The sequence below is a fragment of the Gossypium hirsutum genome, chromosome D04 (genome assembly GCF_007990345.1).
Source record: "Gossypium hirsutum isolate 1008001.06 chromosome D04, Gossypium_hirsutum_v2.1, whole genome shotgun sequence".
Taxonomy (NCBI): domain Eukaryota; kingdom Viridiplantae; phylum Streptophyta; class Magnoliopsida; order Malvales; family Malvaceae; genus Gossypium; species Gossypium hirsutum.
This window is the reverse complement of record NC_053440.1, coordinates 15,458,781-15,485,055: the sequence shown is the minus strand read 5'-3', so window position 1 is coordinate 15,485,055 and position 26,275 is coordinate 15,458,781. Positions and strand designations below refer to the sequence as shown.

The window sequence follows — 26,275 nt, the reverse complement described above, 5'->3', positions numbered from 1 at the left end:
TGAATGTCCTACCGATGGTAGAGGTCATGTATTTGTTCCGGATACTCCACATCTCGTGTGAGAAGCATCATGTAGCTTACGGTTATATGTTTAGCACACTATGTGTGAGCTATCCCACGTATCCGGTGCTATTCTAAACGGTTCAATGGGCATGAAAAGGAAATGAATGGTAAATGTTCAAAAGGAATTATGTATGTATTTATGAAAAGGGTAGAAATGGTAAGTTCCATTGAAAGTATGATATGTTAAGGAAAATGATGAATTCAAATGAATTATGTTCATGTGTAATGGCTTACCAATGTTAAATTCATGTGGATTATGTTTGAATATGCTAACATGTATTGTTGATGGTACTTAGGCTTGTGCCAAGCTTGTGGTTGGATTTTATAATGCTTATTCTTAATGTTTATTAATGAATTGGCAAGTTATGTTTTATGCTTTACGAACTTACTAAGCATTATGTGCTTACGTAGTTTTCTTTCCTATGATTTTTAGATTATCAAAAGCTCGTTCGGTTTGGAAGCTCATCGCAGACCTATCATATTATCCAGCGAATATATCAATAGTTTTTGATGTTCTAGCCAAGGTTATAATGACATGTATAGGAAACTTATGTTTAAAGTTTAAGTTGAGTGTTAAATGTTGAATTTGGTATGTATATATATGAGTTGGTTGCTTGATATCATTGAAAAGGTTTGATTTGTGTCACTTATGTAAGTATGATGCATGTGGGTAATGTATTAAATGGTAAGTTTTTATGAACATGGTATAAGGTCAATTAAGATATGCTTTAGTATGAAAATAAGCTAGATGTGTATGGTTGATGTATGGCCAAGTATGCATATGTTTAGATATGTTTGATGGTTTGTGATTGAGGTGTAGTGAATTTGTCATTTTATGCATGATTTGGGCATGTTTTGAATGTATTGGTTATATTTGCAAATTGGGTTTAGGTGCATGCTTGATTTGGGGAAGGTGATGGCTTGATTTTGGCCGATTTCTTGTCCACACGGCCTAAGACACGGGTGTATGTCTCAACCGTGTGTGACACACGACCATGCGACATGGTCGTGTGTCCCCTGTAGGTTTTAAAGGTTACAAGTCAAACAGTTACACGGCCTAGCACACGAGCATGTGGGCACACGAACGTATGGGCACACGGACGTGTGGCATAGCCGTGTAACCCAAGTTAGAGAGTTACACGAGCATGAACACGGGCTAGGATTTTCTAGCTTTTTCCTCAATATTTCAAATGTTTATGATTTAGTCCCGAATTGTTTGTAAAGTGTTTCTAACGTCTCGAGAGATCGATTAAGGGATGATTTGCAGGTATATGAATGAATTATGCCATGTCTATAATAATGTTTGGAAATGTATGTTTTTATGTTACGTTTTTACATAATGCTCCATAACCCTATTCCCACGACAGATATGGGTTTGGGGTGTTACAATTATTAGTCGAGATGTCGTATTTTTAGTCATTAAATCTTGAAACTTACCCACACTGTACTTGTATAATTTGTATTTTTAATTATTTTTTGTTCTCGAAACCTCGTTTAATGTTTTTGGCATGTCCAAACACCTAGGAAATGATTTAAAGTATTTTTAAAATGTGCTTAAGGTTTCGTAAATGTTAAAAATTAATTTACTAGATTTTAACAAGTGGTGAAATCATGATTTTGCTAAAAGAAATGTTGTAATGGTGAGAAAAGTGTCATTGTGACACCACTTATCTATGTCAAAATGTCAGACCAGGTAAGAGATGTTATAGTTCAACTAGTCTATATTGATTTACGGGTCAATTAGTTTAACCCCTATCTTCGGATCGATACCCGGCTAGTTCTTGGTCCAATCAATCCGACTGATTGATCCGATTTTGAAAACACTGGTTTAGATTGATGAAAAATTATTTTCTGATCCTATTAAGTCGAGCAAGTAAGTGGCAAATTTCAAAAATATAATTAATTCTCAACATCTCGACCTCGAGAGGGAAAATTTCGAGCATTGTTAGCATTATCAAATATTATAAAAGAAGAAAAAAGAATAGAAAAAAGAGAGAGAGGAGTAATGTAAAAGAAAATAAAAGAAAAATAATAATCTTTTTTTAAATTTATATGACGTGGAAGTTTATTATTGGTTGAAATTTTTGTAACGAATATAACATTTTGATTTAAAATAGGTAATAGAAGAATAGTTTAGATACTAATTTGTGAGTTAATTTTTTTCAAAAAAAATAGACTTACTAAAACAAATTTAAAATAGGTAATAGAAGAATAGGTTAAGCATTGTTTTTGGAAAGTTTAATCTTAGCAGGTAAAAATGGGTTTAAAGGCGATTTGGTTGAGTTGGGGCAGAACAGAATGGGTTTCCAAGCGTTGGGCTGTTTGTTGGGTGGTTTTGCATTTGCATGCAGGCCTTAACTAATTATTGGATTGTTTTGTTCTGTGTAAATATTGAAGGCAGAAATGTTTGGGGTGATTCATTTAGACCTGGACTACTGCTACATATATGTAATACATGAATGGAGGTCAACATGATCTAAAGTTGCGTGAATCATCATCAATATATGACTGTCCCTTTCTACCTTATCATCCGATGTCCTATATATATGAGAAGCATTCATTCACTCGGGTCCAAAATACCATAACTTTTGCACTATCAAGAAGCTCACTGGAACTGCAAGTTAGTCTTGGAAATTCCAAGTAGATTACAATGAATTAAGTAAATATTTATGGGAAAAAGAATCAAATCATGAATCTCAAACCCATAACAAGAAGAATAACTATATGCCTTTTATATTTATGCTAAGAGAGCCCATGGTCATGGCGATGGAAAGATTCCTCGGCCACTCCCAAAAGTCAAAACTTCCAATAGCTCCTCATTCCTATCCATTTCCCCAGCACCATATTCATAAGATTCCATCACTAGCAACTCACCGGCCTCTCTCTCTCGAATACATATTAATCTTTCCAACCCCACAAAATCATACACGTCATCATAATCCACTCTCACCACACGTGTTGATCCCAATAAGAAATCAATGGTTGTTCGGACATTGACCCCCTCTTCCTTCCTAGCTAGTCACTAATCGTCAAATCCTTTGTTTTTACTGTTTTTATGGCTGTTCAGGAACTGAGTTCTTGTCTAGGCCCCTCCAATTTCATTGTTTGGTCAAAAAAAAAAAGCGCAAACTAAAGAAACAAACAAAATAAAAAATGAAGCGGAAACTCATTGAAAATAACTATTTTAATTTGTTTCCTTTGTACAGAGGAGGGAACCATCAGCCATTACATTTCACACTTGAGATCAAAGACTAGTTAAAACTTGAAACAAAGGGCACACCAAAAAGACCCACTTGTGAGTAAAACACCAATAAGAAGGAAAAAAAAAGAAGGAAAAGCTTGAGAGACTAAAGACATATCAGCTACTGCTGTATTCCAAAATGGAGTAGACTCCAAAACTATCACTCCTCTTCCTCTGCCATGCTTTTCTATATCAGTTTTTTTTTTAAATGAGGAATGCCAAAGATCATCAAAGCCAGAGAGCACCAGCTTGTTTGAGAAGAGGAACAAGAGTGCCGTTGATATGGGAAGCCATGACTCTATCCATTGTACCCACAAGTTTCCCACCAATAAACACAACAGGAACAGCAGGAGAACTTCCAAGCAACCTCATCAAAGCCTTCTCCATGTCTTTCCCTCGAGGGTCTTGATCAAGCTCATACACAGTTGGGTTTACTCCCATCCCACAAAACAGCCTCTTAATGGCATGGCACATGCAACAACTGCTAATACTAAATATAACCACCGCATTCTCCGAAGCCAACCTCTCTATCCTCTCCAATGGATCCCCAACTGTAGTCCTGGTGGTCGGCACGTAAGAACCCCATGAACCCGTCTGGCAATGCATTTTTTTTAGTAAATGCTAATAAGGTGACTGCTTCTGCAGCAAGAAACTAATAGAGGGGGGAAAAAAAGAAAGAAGATTTGGGATTTTGGCTGAGGTCAGGGAGTGAGATCAAATAGTGAAGCTTGCTGCTGGTGAGAAATGATGAAGGTTTGAGTTGGTATTTATAGAGAAGGGAATGCAAAATATGGGCAAGTTTTTTGGGGGAATCATCAATGTTTTATTGTTATTTTAATGTGAATATAAAGGAAAGTAAACAAAGTTGGTCTCTTGAGTCTTTTGCAGTCCTCACTCCAGTCCAGTTCAATATTTGGAGAGAGAGATGGTTGTAAAAAGAGCTGTTTATGTTGTCCTTTTCCTTTTCCTTAAAAAAAAAGGTCTTTTCATGGGTTTAAGCAATAATAATCAGTTAAATATATAATCTGAGTTCTGTGAACTAATTGAGAATTTTTGCTCTCATTTAGAAATTCAACTAAATAATTACTAGGGTGTGAGACTAAAAAAAGTGATCTTTTCACTCATTTTCATCTAATTGGCTATATGATATATGTTAACTCATATTATTAGTTAAGCACTGATGATTGCGATGGATATTTTAGTTTCCAACTTTTATATATAATCATGAGGTAATGCTTTCATCAAAAAGTTATTCTTAGTTAATATGTTAATGTTTTTTTAATGAATTTAATTCTCTTTCGATCTTTTATTTTTGTATATATACCTACTTATCCTTTAATTATATATTATAATAATTATGTTAGTTTATTTTTTTTATTAATTAATATGATGATCTAGTGGTGAGGTCGAATATGAACATTCTCAGGGGCTCTCTAGAGGGAAAAAATAAACAGAAGAGAATTAGAATATTGCAAATATTTGTTACATATGGGACACATAATTAATATTATCTGTTTAGCATCTTAGATTATAAATTTAGCTTCCAATAAGGAAGAATTTGATCTTTATTCCTTTTAGACTTTCAATAAAATTAATATCATGGATAATAATTTTATTTATTTAATAGGGTAGACTGGAATTATAAAGATTATTTGAAAAGGTAAATATAAAAAGAGCGAAACATGATAGTCATAAATAACTTACCAATCACTCTTTGTCAACCACGATTGGCTTTGTCTAAATTTTATCCCTCCTAAATTATTTGATCAATTTAAAATCTTTTTTCCACAAGTACGGAAGCACATGCAATGTTGCTTCCATGGCTCACATGCAGCACGCACGCATGCCTTGGACTATACATGCAGCCTTGTCTAACATTTATGCAACAATACCTGCATCTTTATTTTTTTATTTTATTTTTCATGATTATGAAGTTAACTAAAATTAAAGTGGTGAAAACAAAAGAAAGCACAAACTTTGTAGGTTAAAATGAAAGAGACAGAGATGCTGAGGGTTAAAAAAAGGTTTGGGTGGGAAGCCAATGGGGCATGGCATGGGTTTTGGTATTTGCAAGCTAAGGAGTGTGTTAATGCTGTTGGTGAGAATAATAAATTAAAGAAAACGGTATTCTTGGATTGTGCTTGTCGACTTCTTTTTCAACTCCTACACCTTTCTTTTTGTGGATTTTGCCAATGAATAAATTATTAAAATCGTATTTAACCAATACTATTCCTACTCATGAACAATATTGATATATCTTTATTGAGATTATTGTGTTATGTTAATTTGTATCTTTCTTTTTTATTTTCAAAAAAGAGGGGGATGCATGGTGGTGGCTCAAAAACTACTGTGTACTGCTATGATCTGATAGAGATGATTTGATGAGTCAACTTTGAAGCTTTTGGAGATTAAAAAAAAGGCATCCATGCTTTAGATTTTTGAAGTGGATGGATGTACCTCGACTGAATATGTAGATATAGTCTAAAGTCTTAAAAAAGATTGAAAGATTGAAATGCCATAACATTCATGTAGCTGTCGCTCTCTGCTCTCCCTATGCCTATGCCTATGCCTATGCCACTAAAATAGAAGTTATGCTTTTCCCTTCTTTCTTCAACCCTAAACCCTATTTTCAGATAAACATATCTTAATGGTCAAAGTAAGCACACCAGCTTGGTCAGGATTGATGATGAATCATAGCCGTTTGATAGCTGAACAAAAGCTGATCAAATGGTGGGGGCTTTCATACACATATATATATATATTACACTTGGGTTTAGCCTAGCTGCTGACAGCATTAATATGTAGCAGAAGCTATTGCTTTAGAATGAAAATAGAAATGGGGCGTGATGTTTTGTCAGCTTTTTCTAATTTTGTGTCCAATTCTACGTTTTATCCCTTTGCTTTTCCTTTTTTTTTCCCCCTTTTCTAGTGAAACAATGCCCAAGTACACATTTCAACTGTCCATTGAAATAAACAGTATTTAGGAACAATCATTCCCTAAGCTTCATCTCATACTCATACTTGTATATAATATATATACTAGTTCCATATTTATTGTTTTATAATGTATATTATTTAGATAAAGTAATTGCATTATTAATTTTAAAATTAATATTCTTTTACAATATAGTCAATAAAAATTAAAAAGAATTTTTTTAAATGAAAAAGTTATAAGGATTAAAATAGTAAATTAAAAGTTGAATTTTTTAATAAATTAAAGTATGTAAGAAAGTGAGGACTAATCTAGCAATTTCAAAAGACAGAGTAGCTTATCTGAAAACAGCCTCTATCCTTTAAATAGCAAGCATTTTCTCTTTATTTTTCTGACTGGAGTCACTTTTTTCTTTTTTTATCACCGTCGTGATCTAGTGCCGAAAACTTATAGTTCTCTAGATTTCGACAAAAAAACTCAAAAGTCACCGAAAAGGTTTTTAGTAAAATTTCTGTTTGTATCTTTTTTATTTGAAGATCTCCATTTTGTAACAGGTATATTTCTTTTCAACTTCAAGACTGCTGAAAAACATGGAACTAGTTTTAAGCGTTAGGAAAATGCTACTTTCCCTGGAATTCTGTAATGACAATTTTCATCTTTTCATATCGGTAATTTATTGAATGATGTAAACAGGCTAACCTATTAATTTACAAGATATTTAGCTCATTTATAAAAATTATATTGCTTGGAAAACTCATATTGAACATTGGATCGAAACCAAATCATCAGGAGCGAAGTCAGAAAAACTTTTTAGAAGGGGTAAAATTAAATTGTATTTTTTACGATAATAAAATTGCAATTTCATCATTTTAATATCTTATATCTTTATCATTTTTAAAGGATTAAATCAAATTCTTATCATTTTTAGGGGAGCCAAAGTGCAATTTTATCCTTACTAATTTAAAATTTTAAAAATTTTAAAGGGCCTAAATGAAAAATTTTCCATTTTAGGGGGTCGGGCCCCCTGTCAGCCCCCTAATTACGCCCCTGCAAGTCACCCAAGTCGATCCCTTAACTGTGGACATTTGGATTAGATTGAAACTTTGTGAGATTAGTTGCCAAGAGTTTACGTTTGATTTATTCTCTATTATTATATTGTAAACAATTTATTGTATTACTATTTTAATAAGATTGTTATAGATCTTCTTATGTTAGCGAGTCTCGAAATATTCTTTATAAATTGAAAGACTTGTATACATTATTGTACCGAGAATTGAGAGCACTAAATATGTTCAAGTAAGGAAATTTTCTATAAGTGCATAGTAATAGGAAAACCTTTCATGTTGTGGTTTTACTTGTTGAATTCAAAAGGGTGAATTTAGTGGTGAGAGTATTGATCTTCAAAGTTCAAAAGTGAGGAGAATTGTCATAGGGTGTGTGATAGATTAGATTCACTTATTGCATTATTGAAGAGAATGGATATTTCTCATTGAGTTAGGCTCCGCAAACGGAGAGAAACTGAACTGCGTAAATAATTCATGTGTGTTCTGTTTCCAGATTTGGTGCCAGAAAAGTGTCCATTTCCCTGTCACTCATTCCAAGCACTTAGCTTAGATTGCAATAACAGTTTTATATCTTCACTTAGTATCAGAGCCTCCCACTTAAAGTTCTAACACCCCTAACCTCTCTCCATCGTCAAATTAGGTTCACGGGCATTATTAACCAATCAGAACATTTAATTAAATCGCAAGCAGTAGTATAAGCTAACTAATATCGTCATAATATACAAGGGCAGATCATACCAATCTAATACTTGCCTAGTAGTGTCTTATATAATTGAATAGTGTATCATGCTATGCAATGTTAAACTTGGTCCTTCACTGCCTACATTCTTATCACTACTTATCCCTTCTTGAATGTTAGAAGTTTGATACATAACAAAACTATTTCAATTATTAGCATTAGAGTATTGGTTCATACTCTGACTATTACTACCTTCGATTATGTTAGTATAATTCACTTAATTTAGGTTTGCTAATTCATTCCAATTCAGAGTAAAAGTTATTCTTATAGCCTCTATTTTGAGTCTATGGGACCCTAAAAATAATTTTAAAAAAGCAAGAACTAATTTGGAATAATTCTAAAAGTTTAGGGCCATTTTTGAAAATGCCTAAAAATAGGGGACACACGGCCGTGTGGGGAATTCCCCAGACCGTGTGACTCTCGAAATTAGACACACGACCGTATCCCAGCCCGTGTCCTTGCTCGTGTAACTCACTAACTTGAGACACACGGCCGTGTCCTAACCCGTGCAACTCACTGACTTGGATCACACGGCCATGTCTCAGGTCATGTGTCAGCCCGTGTGGAAACTACACCTATGCTATTCTTCAACACGCCCGTGTGTGGCATATGGCCGTGTGACAGACTGTGTCTCAAGCTATATGCACCTATAAGTACCTTAAAACTCAAGTTTACCATTTCCTACTTACTTAGGCACTAAGCAACTCAATTACCAGCCATTTAAACTATTCAAAACACGATTAAGCATGCTTAAAATAACCCAAAATGATCCATTTTAAGTGCCTAACCAATGTACCCTCATAGGTACCACATTTTTTATCATCAACACACTAGCAAAGCAATCAACCATTCAAGCTTTCCTTCATGCCAAATTTTACCATAATTGGACTAACACTTAGCTACTTAAGCTACTTAAGCTACTAAACTTTAAACTAACACATACTAAAATATTAAGCTAAGCTATTATACCAACGTAGCCTCATTCACTACGATATTTACATATGATCATCATTTCACTAGAAACCAAAATAACATCACATTAACAAACCGATTATCAATCAAAGACTTCCTCGGTACATGCCATTTCAAAATAAGATATCACCACACTTGAGCTCGAGATTTGTTGTTTGATGTTGAGTCGACGATAAGTCAAAAAATATCTAGCCTGTGCACGAAAAACAAAACTGCACGCTGAGTATAACTTAGTGGTATTTCTATATTCTGAACAATTTAAACTTGATATGAATAAATAAGATATAAAGAGGCAATAAGTAATGTAATAAAACATATGTATCAAATCAATAATGCCAACTTACTCCTTCTTTATTCACATTTAATAGAGTTCACAAGTTTTAGCACATGGCAATAATATTTCGTATGTTCAAGCACATATCAATGGTATTCCATATATATATATAGCATTTGGTAATCCAACTCATGCAATGGCATGGTTCAACATTTTGATCAATACTTGAATTCATTTCAAAATTCACATCTTATTTCATCATTTCATATTTCTTTTCTCATCTCTTATTCATTTCTTAACTTTGCCATCTCAATATCAAACACATAAATTTATTATTTAATTTCCTCTATTAACATGACTCAAACTCGGATAAATACACGGATCCAACCAACACACCAATTTGGCACCCAGTGTCTCATTGGATAAATCCAAAGTAATAATTGCACCCAGCACTATAGAAATTGACACACAGTGTCTCATTAGTTCAACCGAAGCAAATTGGCACCTAGTGCCTCATCGACTCAAGGTCGAAGAAATCCTTGAACTCTTCCTATCCTATGGCATACCATCTATATCCGACTCAACCCAAACATTTAATAGGGTTTCATTTCACTTTTCAATACAACCAATGTCTCAATTTTACATATATACGCATTATCACATATAGTCAATTCAATATTCATATAATCAACATATTTCATAATATACAAAATCAATCCATTTCAAATCCACTTTCAATTCAATTCAATCTCAAAATACCAAAGTGCTCACCTTAAATGCTTACCATATGCAAACAATTACATATGCAACAATCTACTATTTAGTTCGGATTATAGAAACACAAATCGTGAATTCTGAGCTATTCGACGTCAATTTTATCCTTCCCCTTTTTACTCAAGGATTTCAGTACGACATTAGCTATGAAATAAAATAATTAAAATACATTAATATTACACAATCCAATTTCACATTAAATTTTTAATTTTTATACTATATTTGCTTAAACTTTAATTTAGTCCCTAAACTGAGACTAATTTTAACCTCCACATTTAACTTTATATTTTTATACTAATTTCACTCCAAGCTAAATTTTAGCTCCCTATTTCAATTCTACCTTTTAATTTTTAATTTTCCCAATTTAGTCCCTATTGCTCAAAATCAACAATTAATTCTACAATTTAGTCCTTTTCCACTTCTAACTTAAAAATCTATCTATTTAATCCCTAATACTTAAACTATTCAACAATGTCAACATCTAAAATCATGAACAATACTAAAAATTACAACATGGGTCGGGTAGTTCTAAGTACTGGGATTCTAAAAATATGAAAATTACAAGAAAAGGGGACTAAATTGACTAACCAATTGAAGTTTGAATGTTAGAAACCCTTAAGTGTCGTAGCTTCTTCTTTTTCTTTCTTTTTTTTTTATGTTTGCATGTAATAGTTTTGGTCTTTATTACTATTATTTATTATCATTATTATTACTTACTATATATAACATATATATAATATACACATGTATAACATTTAGCCCATGATCGACCACCTATACACAACCATTTACGAAATTGTATAATTGCTACTTTAGCCCCTTTAGTTTATTTCAATATATAATTCAAATTTTAACTTTAACGCGATTTAGTCCTTATACCATAATAGGTCCTAATTCATGCAAATTACCAATCTAAAATTTTATTCATTTCTAATATGGCTCCACAAATATTTAATGAAAATATTTATGGGTTTGGTTTATGAAAATGGAGTCCCGAAAGTACTCTTTCCGACACCCATGTCTATCGGGTCGTTATAAAAGTAGCAAGTGGGGATCCGTGGTTATGCTAGATTCAAGATATCAAAAGGTTATTCTACTTCAAGACCCCTTGACAATTATGCTTACTAGAAAACAGGCATGAAAACATACATCAAGTCCATTAATTAGAAGGCATGGAGAGCTATGTAAACTCGATAGGAGTCACCCAAAATGAACATTGGGAATGGTAGAATTGTCAAGCTAGAAGCATAGTGGACTACCATAGAAGAAAGGCTTGCAAAGACGAAAGCTTCATATGCAATATTTTGTGAGTGGATACATAAGAGTTTAAGAGAATGGCTAAATACGTAATTACAAAGGTTATTTGGGATATGCTGAAGACTACTCATGAAGGAACCTCCACTATTAAACAACCAAAGATGCAACCGCTAACATCCAGATTTAACAACCTAAGAATGTAGGAATCAGAAACTATTAGAAAATACTATGCAAAGTTATGTGATCTTTCCAAATCATACATTCATATTGGGAGAGAAATATTCAAACACCAAACTTGTAACACCCCGCTCAGCAAAGTTCTAGTGACGGAATGATGTTCGTAAAAGCAAGGCACAAGGAGCAAGTTCTGAGTACGTGTATAAGGCTTGAGGAATTAGTTTTGGTAACTAACGAGGGATTTGATAAGTGTAAGTTATTATCTAAAAGTGCCCAGTCTGGCAGACTTTAAACTAAAGGAAAGGACCACTAGTACGAATAGTGTATAAGACGCTCCAAATGAGTAAAGGCCAACTTTTAAGAAATGTAAGTGTAATGGATTAACAAAGAGTAACATGTAAATAAATATGTGTGATAAGGCGCATGGATATAAGTAATTATGATTAGCGAAGTTGTGTTCACCCAAGAGTTCGTCTTAGCATTTAGAATAGGTTAACCAAGAGTGTTCTGTTTGTAAGACCCTTTGTGATAAGCAAAGTTAAGGAATCATAATAAGGATGACTGGCAAGATAATAATCGTCAAGATGCACTCTTTTAGGCGTATAAGATTAGGCAAACTCTGATTTAAATGAGTGGACACGAGTTCTCAGTTAAATTACGACGATGAGTGAAATTTGACTAGTAGCCATAAGAGAAATGAATTGAAGCGAATGGGTATACGCCCATGATATAGCATAAATGTAAATGGTCCTATGCTAGACAATATAAGAGATACTAGTTTGGAATCATATAAGAACTAGGAAAGTTGAAGGCTAACGAGACAGCTAAGTAAATTCTAGAAAGTGGCAGACAATATTCAAAATAACTCAGTTTTGATGTGATGTTTGCCCAGTTCCAAAGAAGACTTGGGTTAAGTTAAAGAGTACTTTGATTAAGTTAAAGAAAGGTTGCATTCCTCTTTAAATATGAGGCTCAAGGCAGAGAGAAACATCTCTCTCTAGAAGCTAAATTTAAAAGCTTCATTTTTGTTGATAAGTCTGCCTCCTATTAAGGTAAGTTCCTCGATTTTGCTTGTTGAAAACATTAAATTGTAAGTATGCACGAAGAAATGAAATTACGTCTGGGTTAAAAGTGATAATAAAGGTTACCTGAATGAGTTCTAATGAAATGTTTCTATTTGCCAAAGAAAAATGAGGTTGTAGCCTCTGGCTAGGCAAAAGATTTGGGGTCAATATGATGACGTTGCAAGGAAAAGTTAGATTCGAAGTTAAGCTACCTTCGAGGCTAATAGGTGAGTATCTAAACTAACTCTATTATGTACATTTGCATGTTCATTCTTTTTGTGTGGAAAGGCTAATCTATGAAATGGAACCGTAAGATATGAAAGATGTATGGTTGAGTAAGGATATGCTTTTATTATGAAAGAAAGACCATATTGTGTAGGGCCTAGTCGGTTCGTATGGCATCATGTGATGAAAAGAAGGCCATATAGTGTAAGGCCTAGCTATTTACTATGGCATCATATGTGGAATACGAAGACTACATAGAGGAAGACCTAGTCTGGGACTATGGCATCACGTGGGGAAAAGATAAAGGACAGTTGGACGAGTACTAGAAGATGAGGGGCAAACCTCCAAACATTGAGTTTAGGTAAATCTTTATCGTCAAAAATGTCATTTACCAAAATGTGGAAGCCTTTGTGGCTATTCTTTATTATATGTGAGCCCTAGTGGTGAAATCCGTTATATGTGGAAGCTTTTATGGTTGTTCTCTATTATATGTAAGCATTAGTGGTAGACTTTGTTACATGTGAGCCCTAGTGGCAGAATCTATTATATATGGTAGCCTTCATAAATGATTATGTTATATGCGCCTTCATGGTGAAGTCTGTTATATGTGGACGCCTACGTGGCTATCTATCTGTATGGATACCTCTATAACTATCTTGTGTATGTAATTGGACACCCTTGTGGTTATATGATGTTACGTGGACGCGTTTGTGGCTATCTATTTATCTGCATGGACGCCTCTATGGCTAACTTGTGTATGTGCTTGGACGCCCTTGTGGTTATCTACCTATCATGCAAGGATGCCTCCGTGGTTATCCATGTCAAAGGATGAGTACACCTTGTTGGCATAGTCAGAAGAATGGCCTTAATGAAAATAATCTGAAGATAACACCAATTGAGTGTAATATGAAGGAACAGTATAAGGGAAAATCAATGAGCTTGAAGCAAAGGAAAGCTAGTGATGAATGTTTCATGTTGAGGAGCGGATGTAGTCCTTCTCGCTCACAAGAATGAGAAGAAGAATTAGAGAGTATGCTACGAGTGTATGATTATGGGCAAAATAAGAAATCCTGTACAAGGTATGGTCTCTATGCGAAATACAAGGAGAATACGCAAGCACAACCTAGAAATGTAAGGAATGAATCTGGTAAGTATCCACCAAGAGAAAAAGGGAAATGTCAAGCATTAGACTTATTACGATGAAATAGATCAGGTATTTATAGTTTCTCTCACTAAGTTCATACATACTTTTTATGAATGTATATGATTTCAGGAAAGTAAAGAAGAGTGCGTCAGGAGACGATGCCAAGGATATGTTAGGAAGCGGCGGTTTGTGCTGATATGCATACAGAATGAGAATGAAAGAAAAATGAAAGTATAAAGAGAAAGCTGTATAAAAAGCTTTTGGATTATATGATATCTGCTAAGAGAAAGCCATTAGGCAAAGTTGAAGTCTGCATATAAGTTAATAAGTAGTATTTCGAATATATGCAATAGAAAAGGGCAAAGCCTTTTGTGTGTTTAGTTTTTCTTTGTAGGAACCTCATAACTTTTGAAGGCATTACAATTTCAAGCTAAATCTACAAGGAGTCAATCCCACTATTTGCAATAAACTTTTAAAGCCAATCGGGTAACCTCTATCCTTTATATTTTTGTAGTACATTAGGTACAATATGCCGAATAAAGTGTCTAGGGTGACTTAGGGTTTTTTTTTAAAAAATCTATTATTTTTTTTCTAGTTTTTATTAGTTTTAAATTTTTATTTTTGCATGTTTTCTATGTGCTTGAGCTTGTAGAAATACAAGTGATTGGTTAGGAGTATGTTAATAGGATTTTGTGAATAAATTGTAAATTTAGTTTGATAACAATTAATTCTAAATTTTCTAATTTTGGACTAATTAGTTCAATTTGTTATACAGTGAATAGTTTTAAGATGTTAAGTATACCATATGATAAATATGTATAAAATAACATGCATGTTTAATTGAATTATAGGTTGTAGAAATTTATAGACTTGGTTGATTTAATCCATGTATAGAATTACCTAGGGACGATCTAAAGCATTGTTTGAGTTAGCCCAAAGGCCAATCATGAGATGATTGTAATCACACACTTGTTTTTACCTTATTTTAGTTTCTTTTTCTTTGTGTGTAAATAAATAAACTGATTAATAATAAAGTTTTGAAAATGATATGATTATTCTTAAAAGGTCCTTAGTCAAGTATTATTGTGGGTTTGGACAATAATAATGCATTGAGACTAATATGTATTTGATTCATGACAAAGTGTTGTCATTAACATAGGGATGTCAAAATCAATACATGAGTATGTGTTGGAGAACAACATACTAGACTGACCCGCTATGAATATGTTTCTTGGATTATTATATAATAGTCACAACTTTCCTCATAGTGATAACTATGTATACGATCCTCAGACTTGAAATCATCATTGTCTCAACATCGTGAGTCATATATTTTGATACAGTCAAATGTCTACTGTAACAGGTTGTACTATAAAGATTGATGTTGGATATGCCATAATCTATGTAGTGGGATATGATTGATCAAGATAGGATTTTTCCCTTATACATAATGGGAGCAATATCCTAGGCCCATTGGTGGAGTGAGACTAGAAATGCATGGTCATGCTCAAGTAAGTTGATATGAGATATCACACTTATTTTTTTATTGTAGTCTACTCAGAATATCAAGAAATATGATATTGGACTATATAAGTGTGATTGTTCCATGACTTGTTTCCAATCTAGATATAAATGATAAAAGGATATAATACATAAAAATTTACCACAGAGAGGTTATGTTGATTCACGACTTCTTGTAACTTGGGAAGCAATGATGTATTGCTAAATGTCACTCATTTCTTGTGACATTAGAAATATTTTAATATTACTACTAACATTACAAGAGCCTACAAGGTCACACCCTATGTTGAAGCGAATAGAATCTAAACACAATTGATGTATGTTTAGTTGTTACATGATTTAAATTAATTATTGAATTAATTTAATTTTTCAGTTAAATATTGAGCGCATTATGTGTACGAACTTGTTGTACACGAACCGAAAACACAATTAAAATTAATATATCAATTTGACTCATATAAATTTTAATATTAACTAAATATAGTTTACCGAAATTATTAAAATAAATAATTATAATAATTTCAGTCAAATATTAAAACATGGAAATTAATATCCTTTTGGAAATGAAATAATGTTTTAATAACTTTCTATATGTTTCTCTAAAGGGATAATTTCCTTTTTAATATGTGATATTAAATAAAAGGAAATAAGATCACGAATGCGTGTTAGGGTTTTTATAGCAGAATTGAATATATGATCTAGCAATCATTTTTACTCTCTCTGAAAAGGTTCAAAGAAAATTTCTTTCTCTATTCGTTCTTTGGCCGAGTGGACTACGTAGAGGCCGAGACACTTTTGTTGCGGCTTGGATTGACATCGTTCAAAGGGATCCAATCAATAGCGCTATTCACCATTTTTTAGTTTAAAAGGTATATCTTCAACCCTATTTCAACCCGATCCGTTCCTCGTACATGGATCCATGGTTGATGATCATCGAAATAATTTTTTCGCTGTGCCACATGGCATACTGGCATTCCAACATGGTAAAAATTTTTCGAACCAAAAAGTTATCCTGTATATATTTCCCTAATACCTATTTTGAAGCCTGAATCCATTTTCTTGATGAATTGTTAATAAAACCCTAAGCCTAAAAATAATTTATTTGATCCTTTAATTTCTTGGTCCTTACATGGATTTAGATGTCCGTCCATTGCTATTGAGGGATTAGGTATATACATTTCAGTGGTTTTAAAAGAGAAAAAAATTAGTGAACTAAGGAATTGTATCGTATAGTGAGCATAGGATTTCTTAAGCTTGTAGAAAAATAAGGCAAAATGTCAATTGAGAAAATCTCGATGGAAAAATACAAGCAAAGTGAGTTGGAAAAAAAGTATGCTCATATTTGTTCAAAAAAATAATATACGAGCCCAGATGACTATACTCATGAATACTATAGAAAGCCTTTGTAATGGAGAAATAAGTAAGGTGAGAGAAATAGATATAAGGTGGTAAGCTATATGTATACTCGGGGAGTAGCGAGGACAATACAATGTGCCAAACTACTTTCGTGCTTAACCATTTTGTCAAGTCTATTCTTTGACTTCCAAACCAACCTAAGCCGCAGAGCATTACAAGCCGAAAAGTCTTTTCTGACTTAGGTAGTACCTTATATGGATGACATTGTGCCAAGTTTTGATGTTTTTATCACTTATATTTGTATATTTGTATATCTATTTTGATGGAAACCTATACTTAATATTCTTTTATTTATTTGCTTTGTAATTTATTCAACTAACCCGTCTAACTTTAGAAATTAAGTCAATTGTATATCATTCTAGAATTATATGTTTATTTACATTACCTTGTTAACATATTTCTATCCAATTTCCTACATCAAGTTAGCTCAAGTACATTTTCTTTTTGCATGTTTATTTCCTGTTTTCAGTTTATTTTGTTTTCGGTTCTTATTTTGATTTTGTTTACTTTTCTTGAGGACAAGCAAAGACTTAACTGTGGGGGTATTTGACCTACCGTCAAATGTAGTAGTTATTTTGGTCTATTTTCGCACTTAAATAACTTATTTTCTAGCCAATTTATTATTTAGTATTGCATTTTTGGTATTTAGTAGTTAGGATTAAAAGTTAGTAAAAATAAGTGTTTTAACACATTTTTGTGAGTTTTGTGAACTATTAGGTCGACATGGGCCTTAGATAGTGCTAATGTGTTGAATTGAGTGTGTAGGGTGATGATTTATAGGCCCTATTAACATAGGAGCAAGGGACGAGTGATGCACAAGCTTCCCGAGCCGTTAAAGCATGAAACAGACCAAGAAAGCCTCAAAACAGGTGTCGTGTCGCGCCATAAGTGGTGTATGGCACGACATAGGGTCAACATGGTGCCCAAGTCTTTTGGGGATATTTTCATCTGCACAATCAACTTTATACAAACACCCAGTACGTGCCGAAAACCTAATTTGGGCTACCAACACTCCTAAAAATAAAACCTTAGGGGTTTGATGTGAAACTAAGTCGTCTTATTTGCATCCAAAAAATCCTCGTAGTTTAGGAGTAGGATTAAACCTAGTTTTCATTCGTTTTTCATAAACTTTTGTTCTTGTCTCTTGCAATCAGTTCCGATCCAAGAGTTCTTTTATTTAATTGAAGTATTTCATTTATTTCTTCTTCGCAAGCGATGATATTCATTATTCCAATAACGAGATTTACTAATTCGTTCTTCAATTGACATCAAAATCAAGATTATTCTAATCTCTTTTATCTTTAGATTCAATCGTTTTATTTACATGTTTAACCCAATTAAGTTTTAGATTATAAATAACATGAGTGGTTAAATCCTAGGGGAGATTAATGATTGGATGGGGACTTGATTGACAGAGGATTTAAGGTTTCCCAATAAGACTAGTTTGTTTAAATTACGTGTTCCTAAACCCTAGGCTTGAAAACCCTAATAAGTAATCATAAGTTAAATGAGATCGGAAGATAAGTTTGGTCGAGTACATCGTAGTTTATCCTGGTTGAGAAAGTGAGGTCAAGAGATAAGAAAGTATCAACCAATTGATTAATTAGTTAGAGGCTGGGAGGGAATAATTGGTTAATTGATAGCTAATCCACCCTAAAACCCTAATCCGTAGTTAATTACAACCTCTGAAACGAGTTAATCTTCCTAATTGGTTTTATCAATTTAGTTGTTTGCTTATTTTATTGCTTATTTATTTTAATTATTTAATTACTATTATTAATCTCTTTTATGATCTATCCTATAGGATTTAATTATTACTATTTAGACTTGTTATTGTGAAGAGATTTTCAATAGATTTATTCCATCCTCCCTTGGGTACGATCCTAGGAATACTTTTTGTGTTTCATTGTACACAATTACTATATTACAATTTGACTCGTATACTTGCGGACACTGTCGATCTAATTTTATATATTTTTGGTGTAACATTTTTACTATAAATGATAACACATTTATAAGAAGTCATATGTTTGTATAAATATTGGAATACAATCTTGTTCTTTATACATATCCCGCATGGTTTGGTTGCTTAACAAATTAATCAAGTAAGTAATTAATTATCTAGAATTGGGTATTTATTCAAGTCTGCAAAAGAACTTAGTATACTAGGATTGACGACCCTAGTAGAACATCTAAACAGGTGAGATCGAAAAGGTATCTTGTTGCGTAAGCCTTTAGGAGACTTGTTCTAAGCGGTGCCTAGGTTAGATCGAAAGGGTATCTTACGTAGTAACTCTTAACGAATATGAGACTGAAAGGGTATTACTAGTTAAGAGTGATAAGTAACTTAGTTAACGGTAATTAGTGGCTTAATTGAAAATTAGGGATTCAATAAATTTTAGGCTAGGAGCTTTGTAACACTCCTGGCCCAACCCGATCGCCGGGTCCGAGTTGTGAAATGCTATGAATGTTACCGGAGCAATTATCGACAAAAATACAAAAATTATGTCAACCAAACAATCAGTTATAACTTAAACACATTCATAACATGATTCACAACTAAATTTGAGCCTTAATGGAGCTTACGAAAGCTCTTTTGTTAACCTGAGCGTGAATTACGTCTAAATTGCAAAGTTTTCAAAATCCAAGGCCGACATCGTTACGTCGCCAAACATTTCATCACGTTGCGACGTCCATCCACTCGATGTTGAGACATCACAAACTAATGATCGATAATGCGACGTGGGGGTTTCTCGTCTTGACGTGGACTCTATTTTGGTACATTTTGGGCCATTTGGTACCTATTTCATGCCAAGCCAAACCATTAACCAAATGGTGCACTAATATTCACTTATATCCTGTAGAAAACCATTCCAAAAACATGTCTAAACATCCATTTAACCGTTCCTAAGCTTCCATTCCAACATTTATCACAAACATAGCAACAACAAATCAATCCAAGCTAAACTAATTCATAATCTTCCATTTTACCATGCCTTAACAAACTCAATATACCATTCAAATAATGTTCAATATAGATTAACACAATACTACTACATTCATATCACTTTTAACCACACCTTATCAAAACATTACCACATGTTACCAAAGCATTACTATTATACTATGCATTTGATCATTCTACATTTCCAATATTAAATATTTCAAATCATTTTACCCATCCAAGTAAACACATACAATAACATCTATATATATTCCACATAACCTAACACAAAATGTTCAAAAGGCTACCAATTTGACAACTGGATGGTGTGATCTCCAATATGATCCAACCGACAAGATTCCGTAAATGGACAAATATAGAAAAGAAAACAACAACAGATTAAGCATTTCAAAAGCTTAGTAAGTTCATAGGTTTTAAAACAATAAACTCACCTCAATTCACAATTGATATAACACATTAACTAACTAGACAACTTTCATGTATTCACAGTTCACAATAGTAAGATGAGATCATCAAATACGTGTAACACCCAGATTCCTATTAACCTTAAAACTTGAGATAATAGAAAAACTAAATTGTAAGAGACCGTAAGTTGGCGACCTCGATTAAAAGAAATGGGAAAGCTAGAAACTGAATTAGACATAATTGAGATCCAATTTTGGTTCGGTTAGATGGAACCATCCAACTACATTGTAGGAGCTATAAGTAGCTGGGAAATAGCTTCTCAATGATGATTTTCTTCCCGAATTTTTTTTATCTTCTCCCATTTTTTATCTTATTCGGTAGCTCGAATTAGTAGTCATGGAAGGTTTTGTATGGACCAGACTTCATGAGGATGGAGAGGGAAAACTGGGAAAACCAACAAGCTACGGCCAGGAGAATGGAAGCTCTAGTGTTCAAGTAAGCTAAGCTATGTAAATGATAAAGTTTTAGTTGAGTTTTAGACTCCAAACCTATTGTTATGGTCTATGTTGTTTAAGTATGTCATGTTTGCATAAACATGAATTATGATGGTATGAGCATGCATTCCATGTGTGTCTAAAAAACCTCAAGGGAATAAATGGAGTTAGGATGAAAAATAGGGAGTGACCCTATTAGTTATCACCACGGGCAAAGCTTCGGGCCTTGCGGAGGGAACACTGCAGTGTTCGAGCATTAATGTTAGGTGGTGTAAAAGAGGTAATGGGAGGAGGATTCAAAAATGAAATCATGGAAAGGTATTTACCACGACGACGGTATCGATTGGTCCATCGGGATGGCACTGTGATGACGATATATGGCATAAGAGTAGAGATGAAACATGCTATGGTAGTCTAGTATAAGGTATATTGTGTAAGACCATATATTAAACAGGCTATGACTATCTGGTATAAGATATATGGCGTAAGACTATAGATGAAAGAGGTTATGGCAGTCTGGTATAAGGTACATAACGTAAGACAATGGATGAAAGATGCTATGGCGACATGGAACAAGGTATAAAGTATATAGCGTACGACCATAGATGAAAGAGGCTATGACAGCCAGGTATAATGAGTAAGACCATGGATGAAAGACTCGACGACATCATATGATAGTACGCTAGGATGGCGAATTGGTGTAAGACCATGGATGAAAGACTACATGGCATCCACAAAATAGAGATAGTCCGTTGGGATCGTAAACATAGAACAGAAAAAGTCCGCTGGGATAGTAAACCCAAAATAGAGATAAAGTTAATCGAGATAGTAAACACGAGGTAAGTCCGTCAAGACAGTAAATACGAGGTAAGTCCGTCAAGACGTGAGAAATAAGGTAAGAAGGGTAAAAGACCATAGCTCAACTATGACAACCCATAGAGTCTGCCACGAACTCAAGCGTGGGGTATACTGCCAGTGTGCCAAGCAAGAGAAACCACGCAGGCAGAAGAAGAGTTAAAAGAAAGCGTAAGTATGGAAAGAGGATCATGAGGAATCCGCCAAAAATGATGAAAGTGATAAGAATAACTATGATAGCCGACAATGCATGGGCAAGAGACTGATAAGAATTAGAGCAAGATGGGCTATGCGAGAGCTGGCCTAACTATGGAAAAGTATTTGAGGATCACAAGCAAGGATTCGTCATGAAGAGCCACCAAAGGTAACTTAAAAGAGTTGTGTGCGAGAGGCAATCTCATGGAATGGATGGAATTTTACTTCCAAAATAAAGATTCTGTCATGGAGGTAGAATGTCTGTCAAGACTATTACCCTTTGAAGATAGTCCTTTACGGAAACAAGCCATGAAGCTAACTCCAATGGGAGAACTTACGTAAGAGGGGAGGCAAACTCGTATAGTCTAATGAGCGATGGCTTGCTAGGACGATGAATCAGCTGTTCACCATATAGGATATGAGAAGCCCTAGGTGAGTCTCGTGCATAAGGTGGATCACTGGAAGTAATCCCACCATTGTTACCAATTGGATGGAAAGAGAATAGGTCCTCCAAAGTGGGCGAGGCTATTGTAAGTTAGTCTACTGCGAAAATGTCAACGAGCTCTTCAAGACCATAGTATGCAAAATGTAAGTCCGCCAAGGAGTAGTTCGACCAAGCAAGTCTACCAAGGAAAGTTGGTCTTAAGAACCCCTTAGGCGAAAAGGCGAGAAAGCTAATATGGAGGAACAATTTGGGAAAACAGGCATACAACCAAGTAAGTTAGAGACCAACAAACATCCCGTATGTAGGGTGAATGAAAGGAAGGAAAGACGAGAAGTAAGGATAAGACACGCTGATATAACGAGGTGTCTAGATCACTGTCAAGTAGAGAGTTCAACCAGAGGAAGGTCTTATAGTGAGCTGAGTAGCTCGGAGGACGGGTGGAGTCTGCCACCCTGATAAAGAACATGCCCTCAAGCAAATAGGAAATATTTATGTTTAATTTATGTTTGTTATCCTCATGTAACAAGGTTAAATTATGGTGTAGTGATTAAACTCACTAAGTTCATTCGAACTTATAAGTGGTTGGCTTATGGTCGAAGGATTTACAAGGTTGATCGAGGACTTTAAGGAGGAACCAAGGCAGATGGAGTGGTGAACAGGGATCGTTGATGGAACAGAGTCATGCACATATGAAGTGGGTACCATCTAAGGCTTTACCTCAGGATAAATTACGGAGTAACTAGACGACGTCCTTAGAGTCTGGATTACAAATTAGTTAACCCTAAGTTAAAAAAATTAAGGGTATCATTGTAAACAAGCAGTTTGATTAGAGATAAAAATAATTTGAAGGATTAAAAATTTAGTGGCTTAATGCCTTAGCTTTAATAATTATTAATTTTAATATCATTATTAAGTAGTTTTATTTTCAGACTGTTTATTGACAATTAAGTTCGCAAAATTAAATATAGGTCCATTTTTTATGCTCCATACCCGAATCCGGTGGATGGGTCAGCCGTGGGGTGTTACAATATGAGTCATATAACATTTCAATCTATATAATACAAATTCAATTCAGTGTTATCCATCAAAATCATCAAATATATATACATCATTTACCTCATTCTATCCACATATAGTCATTTAAGGACAACCTTACAACATTTAGCCATCATTTCCATATCAAAGCTTTAATATGGTAGCCCGATAAACTATAATAAATAGATTTAGATACATGAGTAACTACATCACAGTAAAGGGCACCGAAGTGCTAACAAAGGCAAACAGAGGCAACAAAGTGCAAACCCGTACATGAATAAAACTAACCCTATTGGCATGCCAATTGTATCTGATCCTTTAATACGTTCATTTGGGCACAATTAACACATTTAATCATTTATTTACAATTCAATCCAAATCTCACCTTTTTTGTACCAATTTGTAAATAACTCAAATTTCATATACACATACACAAAAATTATAATTTGAGTACTTATAACAATTAAGTATAATTATAACATATGAACTTGCCTAATAAAACTTAATAAACAAGTTGAATCGTAGGGACTAATCAGTAATTTTCCCTTTTCTCGGATTATCCTCGACTTGATTCAAATCTTGATCTATACAATAATTTAATTTCAAAAGATCAATTCCAATTATCCTATAACACTTAAATATGTTCATATGAAATTTTAATTTCAATTTTTTGTATTTCCCTAAAATTTTTCATTTTATTCAATTAAGTCCTTAAAACTGAAAATGCCATAACTTTCAAATTTGAGCTTCAATTTCGAAATAGATTTCAATTTCATCCCTCAATAGACCACAAAAAACCTATAATTATAGAAAATTCATGCCAAATTTAAAATTATTGCACTTTAGTCGCTATGTCCAAAACTAACAACTTTTATTTTACAAGTTAGTCCTTTTGAATTTCTGAGCTCAAAATCTAACAATTTAATACCAAAATCTTTAACATTCAGCAATGGTAAGTTTTAGAAACTTTAACAGTTTCACAAATTAATCATTGGGCTAGCTAAATCAAGCTTTTAGGATCTCGAAAACATAAAAATTACAAGAAGAATACAATAATTACCTTAGAATTTTAGGTACTTGAAGCTAGACGATGGAACTTTATTTTTTTTCTTAAGATTTTGGTGGAGAAAAAGGCTAGATGAACATGAAAGTTTTGTTTTCTTTTGTTTTAACGATTATACTTATCAATTTTTATAATTATAAATTTAACATATAAATATATATCTATATTTTAATAAAACATCATTAACCATCCACCATCAATAGAAAATGGTTATTTTCCATTTTAGACCGTATTTTAATTATTTGTTTAGTCCTTTAGTAAACAAATGTAACACCCTAAACCAGATCGACTTGGTTCGACCCGAATTTGGCGTGCTACATTAGCCACCGGAGTGACTCTCCATTAACTCCCAACCTAACCTCCAACAAACCACATAAAAACAACATATAATGTTCTAAGTTATAACATAGAAACAAAATAAAATCATGCATAGAATGTAAAACATGTGAGCTTAAAAATAAACAGAAGTAAGGTTCGCGTGTCATCAAACTTGTAACTTAAGGGCTCACATGAAAGAAATAACAAGGTATTTTATGGTACGCATACTCAAACAGAAATACAAGTACATAGAAGTTATTATTAAGGTTCGGACAGCAGCATAGGTTCGCATACATCTTATGGCATTGGTTCACATAACAAGGTACCAACATAAAGCATGAGTTCACACAAAAAGCATGGGTTGCAAAATATCAGACGTCCGCATACTTTCTAAGTTCGCACATAAAAAAAATCATGAGTTCGCATTCAAAATAGGCATCGCAACAAAAGGAGGCATTCATGCAAGGGTTCTCATACTTTTTATAGGGTTCGTTAAATAGTAAGATTATAACTTCTAAAGTTTCACATGCATATTGGGGGTTGCAACATACAAGGGTCAAATGAAACAATATTTTGTAGCATAACTGACTCGTATGTGGGGCTAAGACATACTTGAAAAAATTAAAAGAATGCAATATGGAATGCATGCAAGGAAAATTAAGGAAACATTAAACTTTATTTATACTGAAGAAGAATTTAGCATCAAGATTTTATTATTAATGATTTGCAGAATAAATAAAATTAAAGTTAAGGAAATTGTTTCAATAACAGTAGCGACTATAATAAAACTAAGCCCACACAACTAACCCCATCGCCTTATTCCCGAGTTTGCAGATATTTGTTCAAGGATTAGCTTCACCCAAGTCATCCAACTCGCCACTACCATCCGCGACCTACTTTCTTACGAAGTAAGAGAGGAATGGGTAAATTCATTGAGAACTCAGTGAATATACAGGAATCACCAAAGCATGCCTTAAAAAATACAATGTTTAAAATAAAGGGTAACTTAGTCTAAAAATTGTTTCGCGTGTTGGGTTTGCCATGAAGGTGCAAGACCCAGTTCGCAGACCCTGCTTGTTAGAAAACATATAAGTTTGTAAAATAGATTCAAATTTGATTATTGAAAATCATACTTAAAAACTTAGCTCGTTCTTGAACTTAAAACATAACATGTACTGTTAATAACAATTTCATAACAACTTGTTCATAATCGTTTGCATTTGTCTTTTTTGGAAAAGAGGATCTCCTTATAACGTCTCACTTGTGACTCAGAGAGTCCTTAACATGTCCCATAAGTGTAGCGATAAGCTAAAACTCTCTTGTACGCCAACATGTCCCTGTGAATGGAGCATACCTCAACATTTCTTTATCCCTTCACATATCCGAGAGCCTCAATGGCCAAATCACAAAGCTTATGGGCGAGTACTCATAATCTTATTCCATTCCATTATATCTAACATATAAGCTCGCATAAAGAGCTTGCATATAAGCACTTGTCCATATAGAGCTTAGAAAAAAGCTTGTAAACACATAGTTTATAAAACCATACTTTAAAAACATATCTTAAAACATAGATTCACATAGGTGCACGCATAAAACCTAACTTGAATTAGAACTTGAAAAAAAAGTTTTATAAAA

The 26,275-nt window shown here is 33.7% G+C and overlaps 1 protein-coding gene across 1 annotated transcript; it reads right to left on the bottom strand.

Annotated features, from left to right (window-relative positions):
* Nucleotides 1-3,231: 3,231 nt before the first annotated feature.
* Nucleotides 3,232-4,156, bottom strand: LOC107953440 (glutaredoxin-C1). Its single transcript, XM_016888751.2, has one exon. It carries the CDS (start codon nucleotides 3,907-3,909, stop codon nucleotides 3,532-3,534), a length of 378 nt encoding a protein of 125 aa, XP_016744240.1. The 5' UTR covers nucleotides 3,910-4,156; the 3' UTR covers nucleotides 3,232-3,531.
* Nucleotides 4,157-26,275: the final 22,119 nt, after the last annotated feature.

Bases quoted from the DNA above. Each gene is read 5' to 3' on its own strand.
- LOC107953440 (XM_016888751.2), bottom strand. From the start codon at position 3,909: ATGCATTGCCAGACGGGTTCATGGGGTTCTTACGTGCCGACCACCAGG.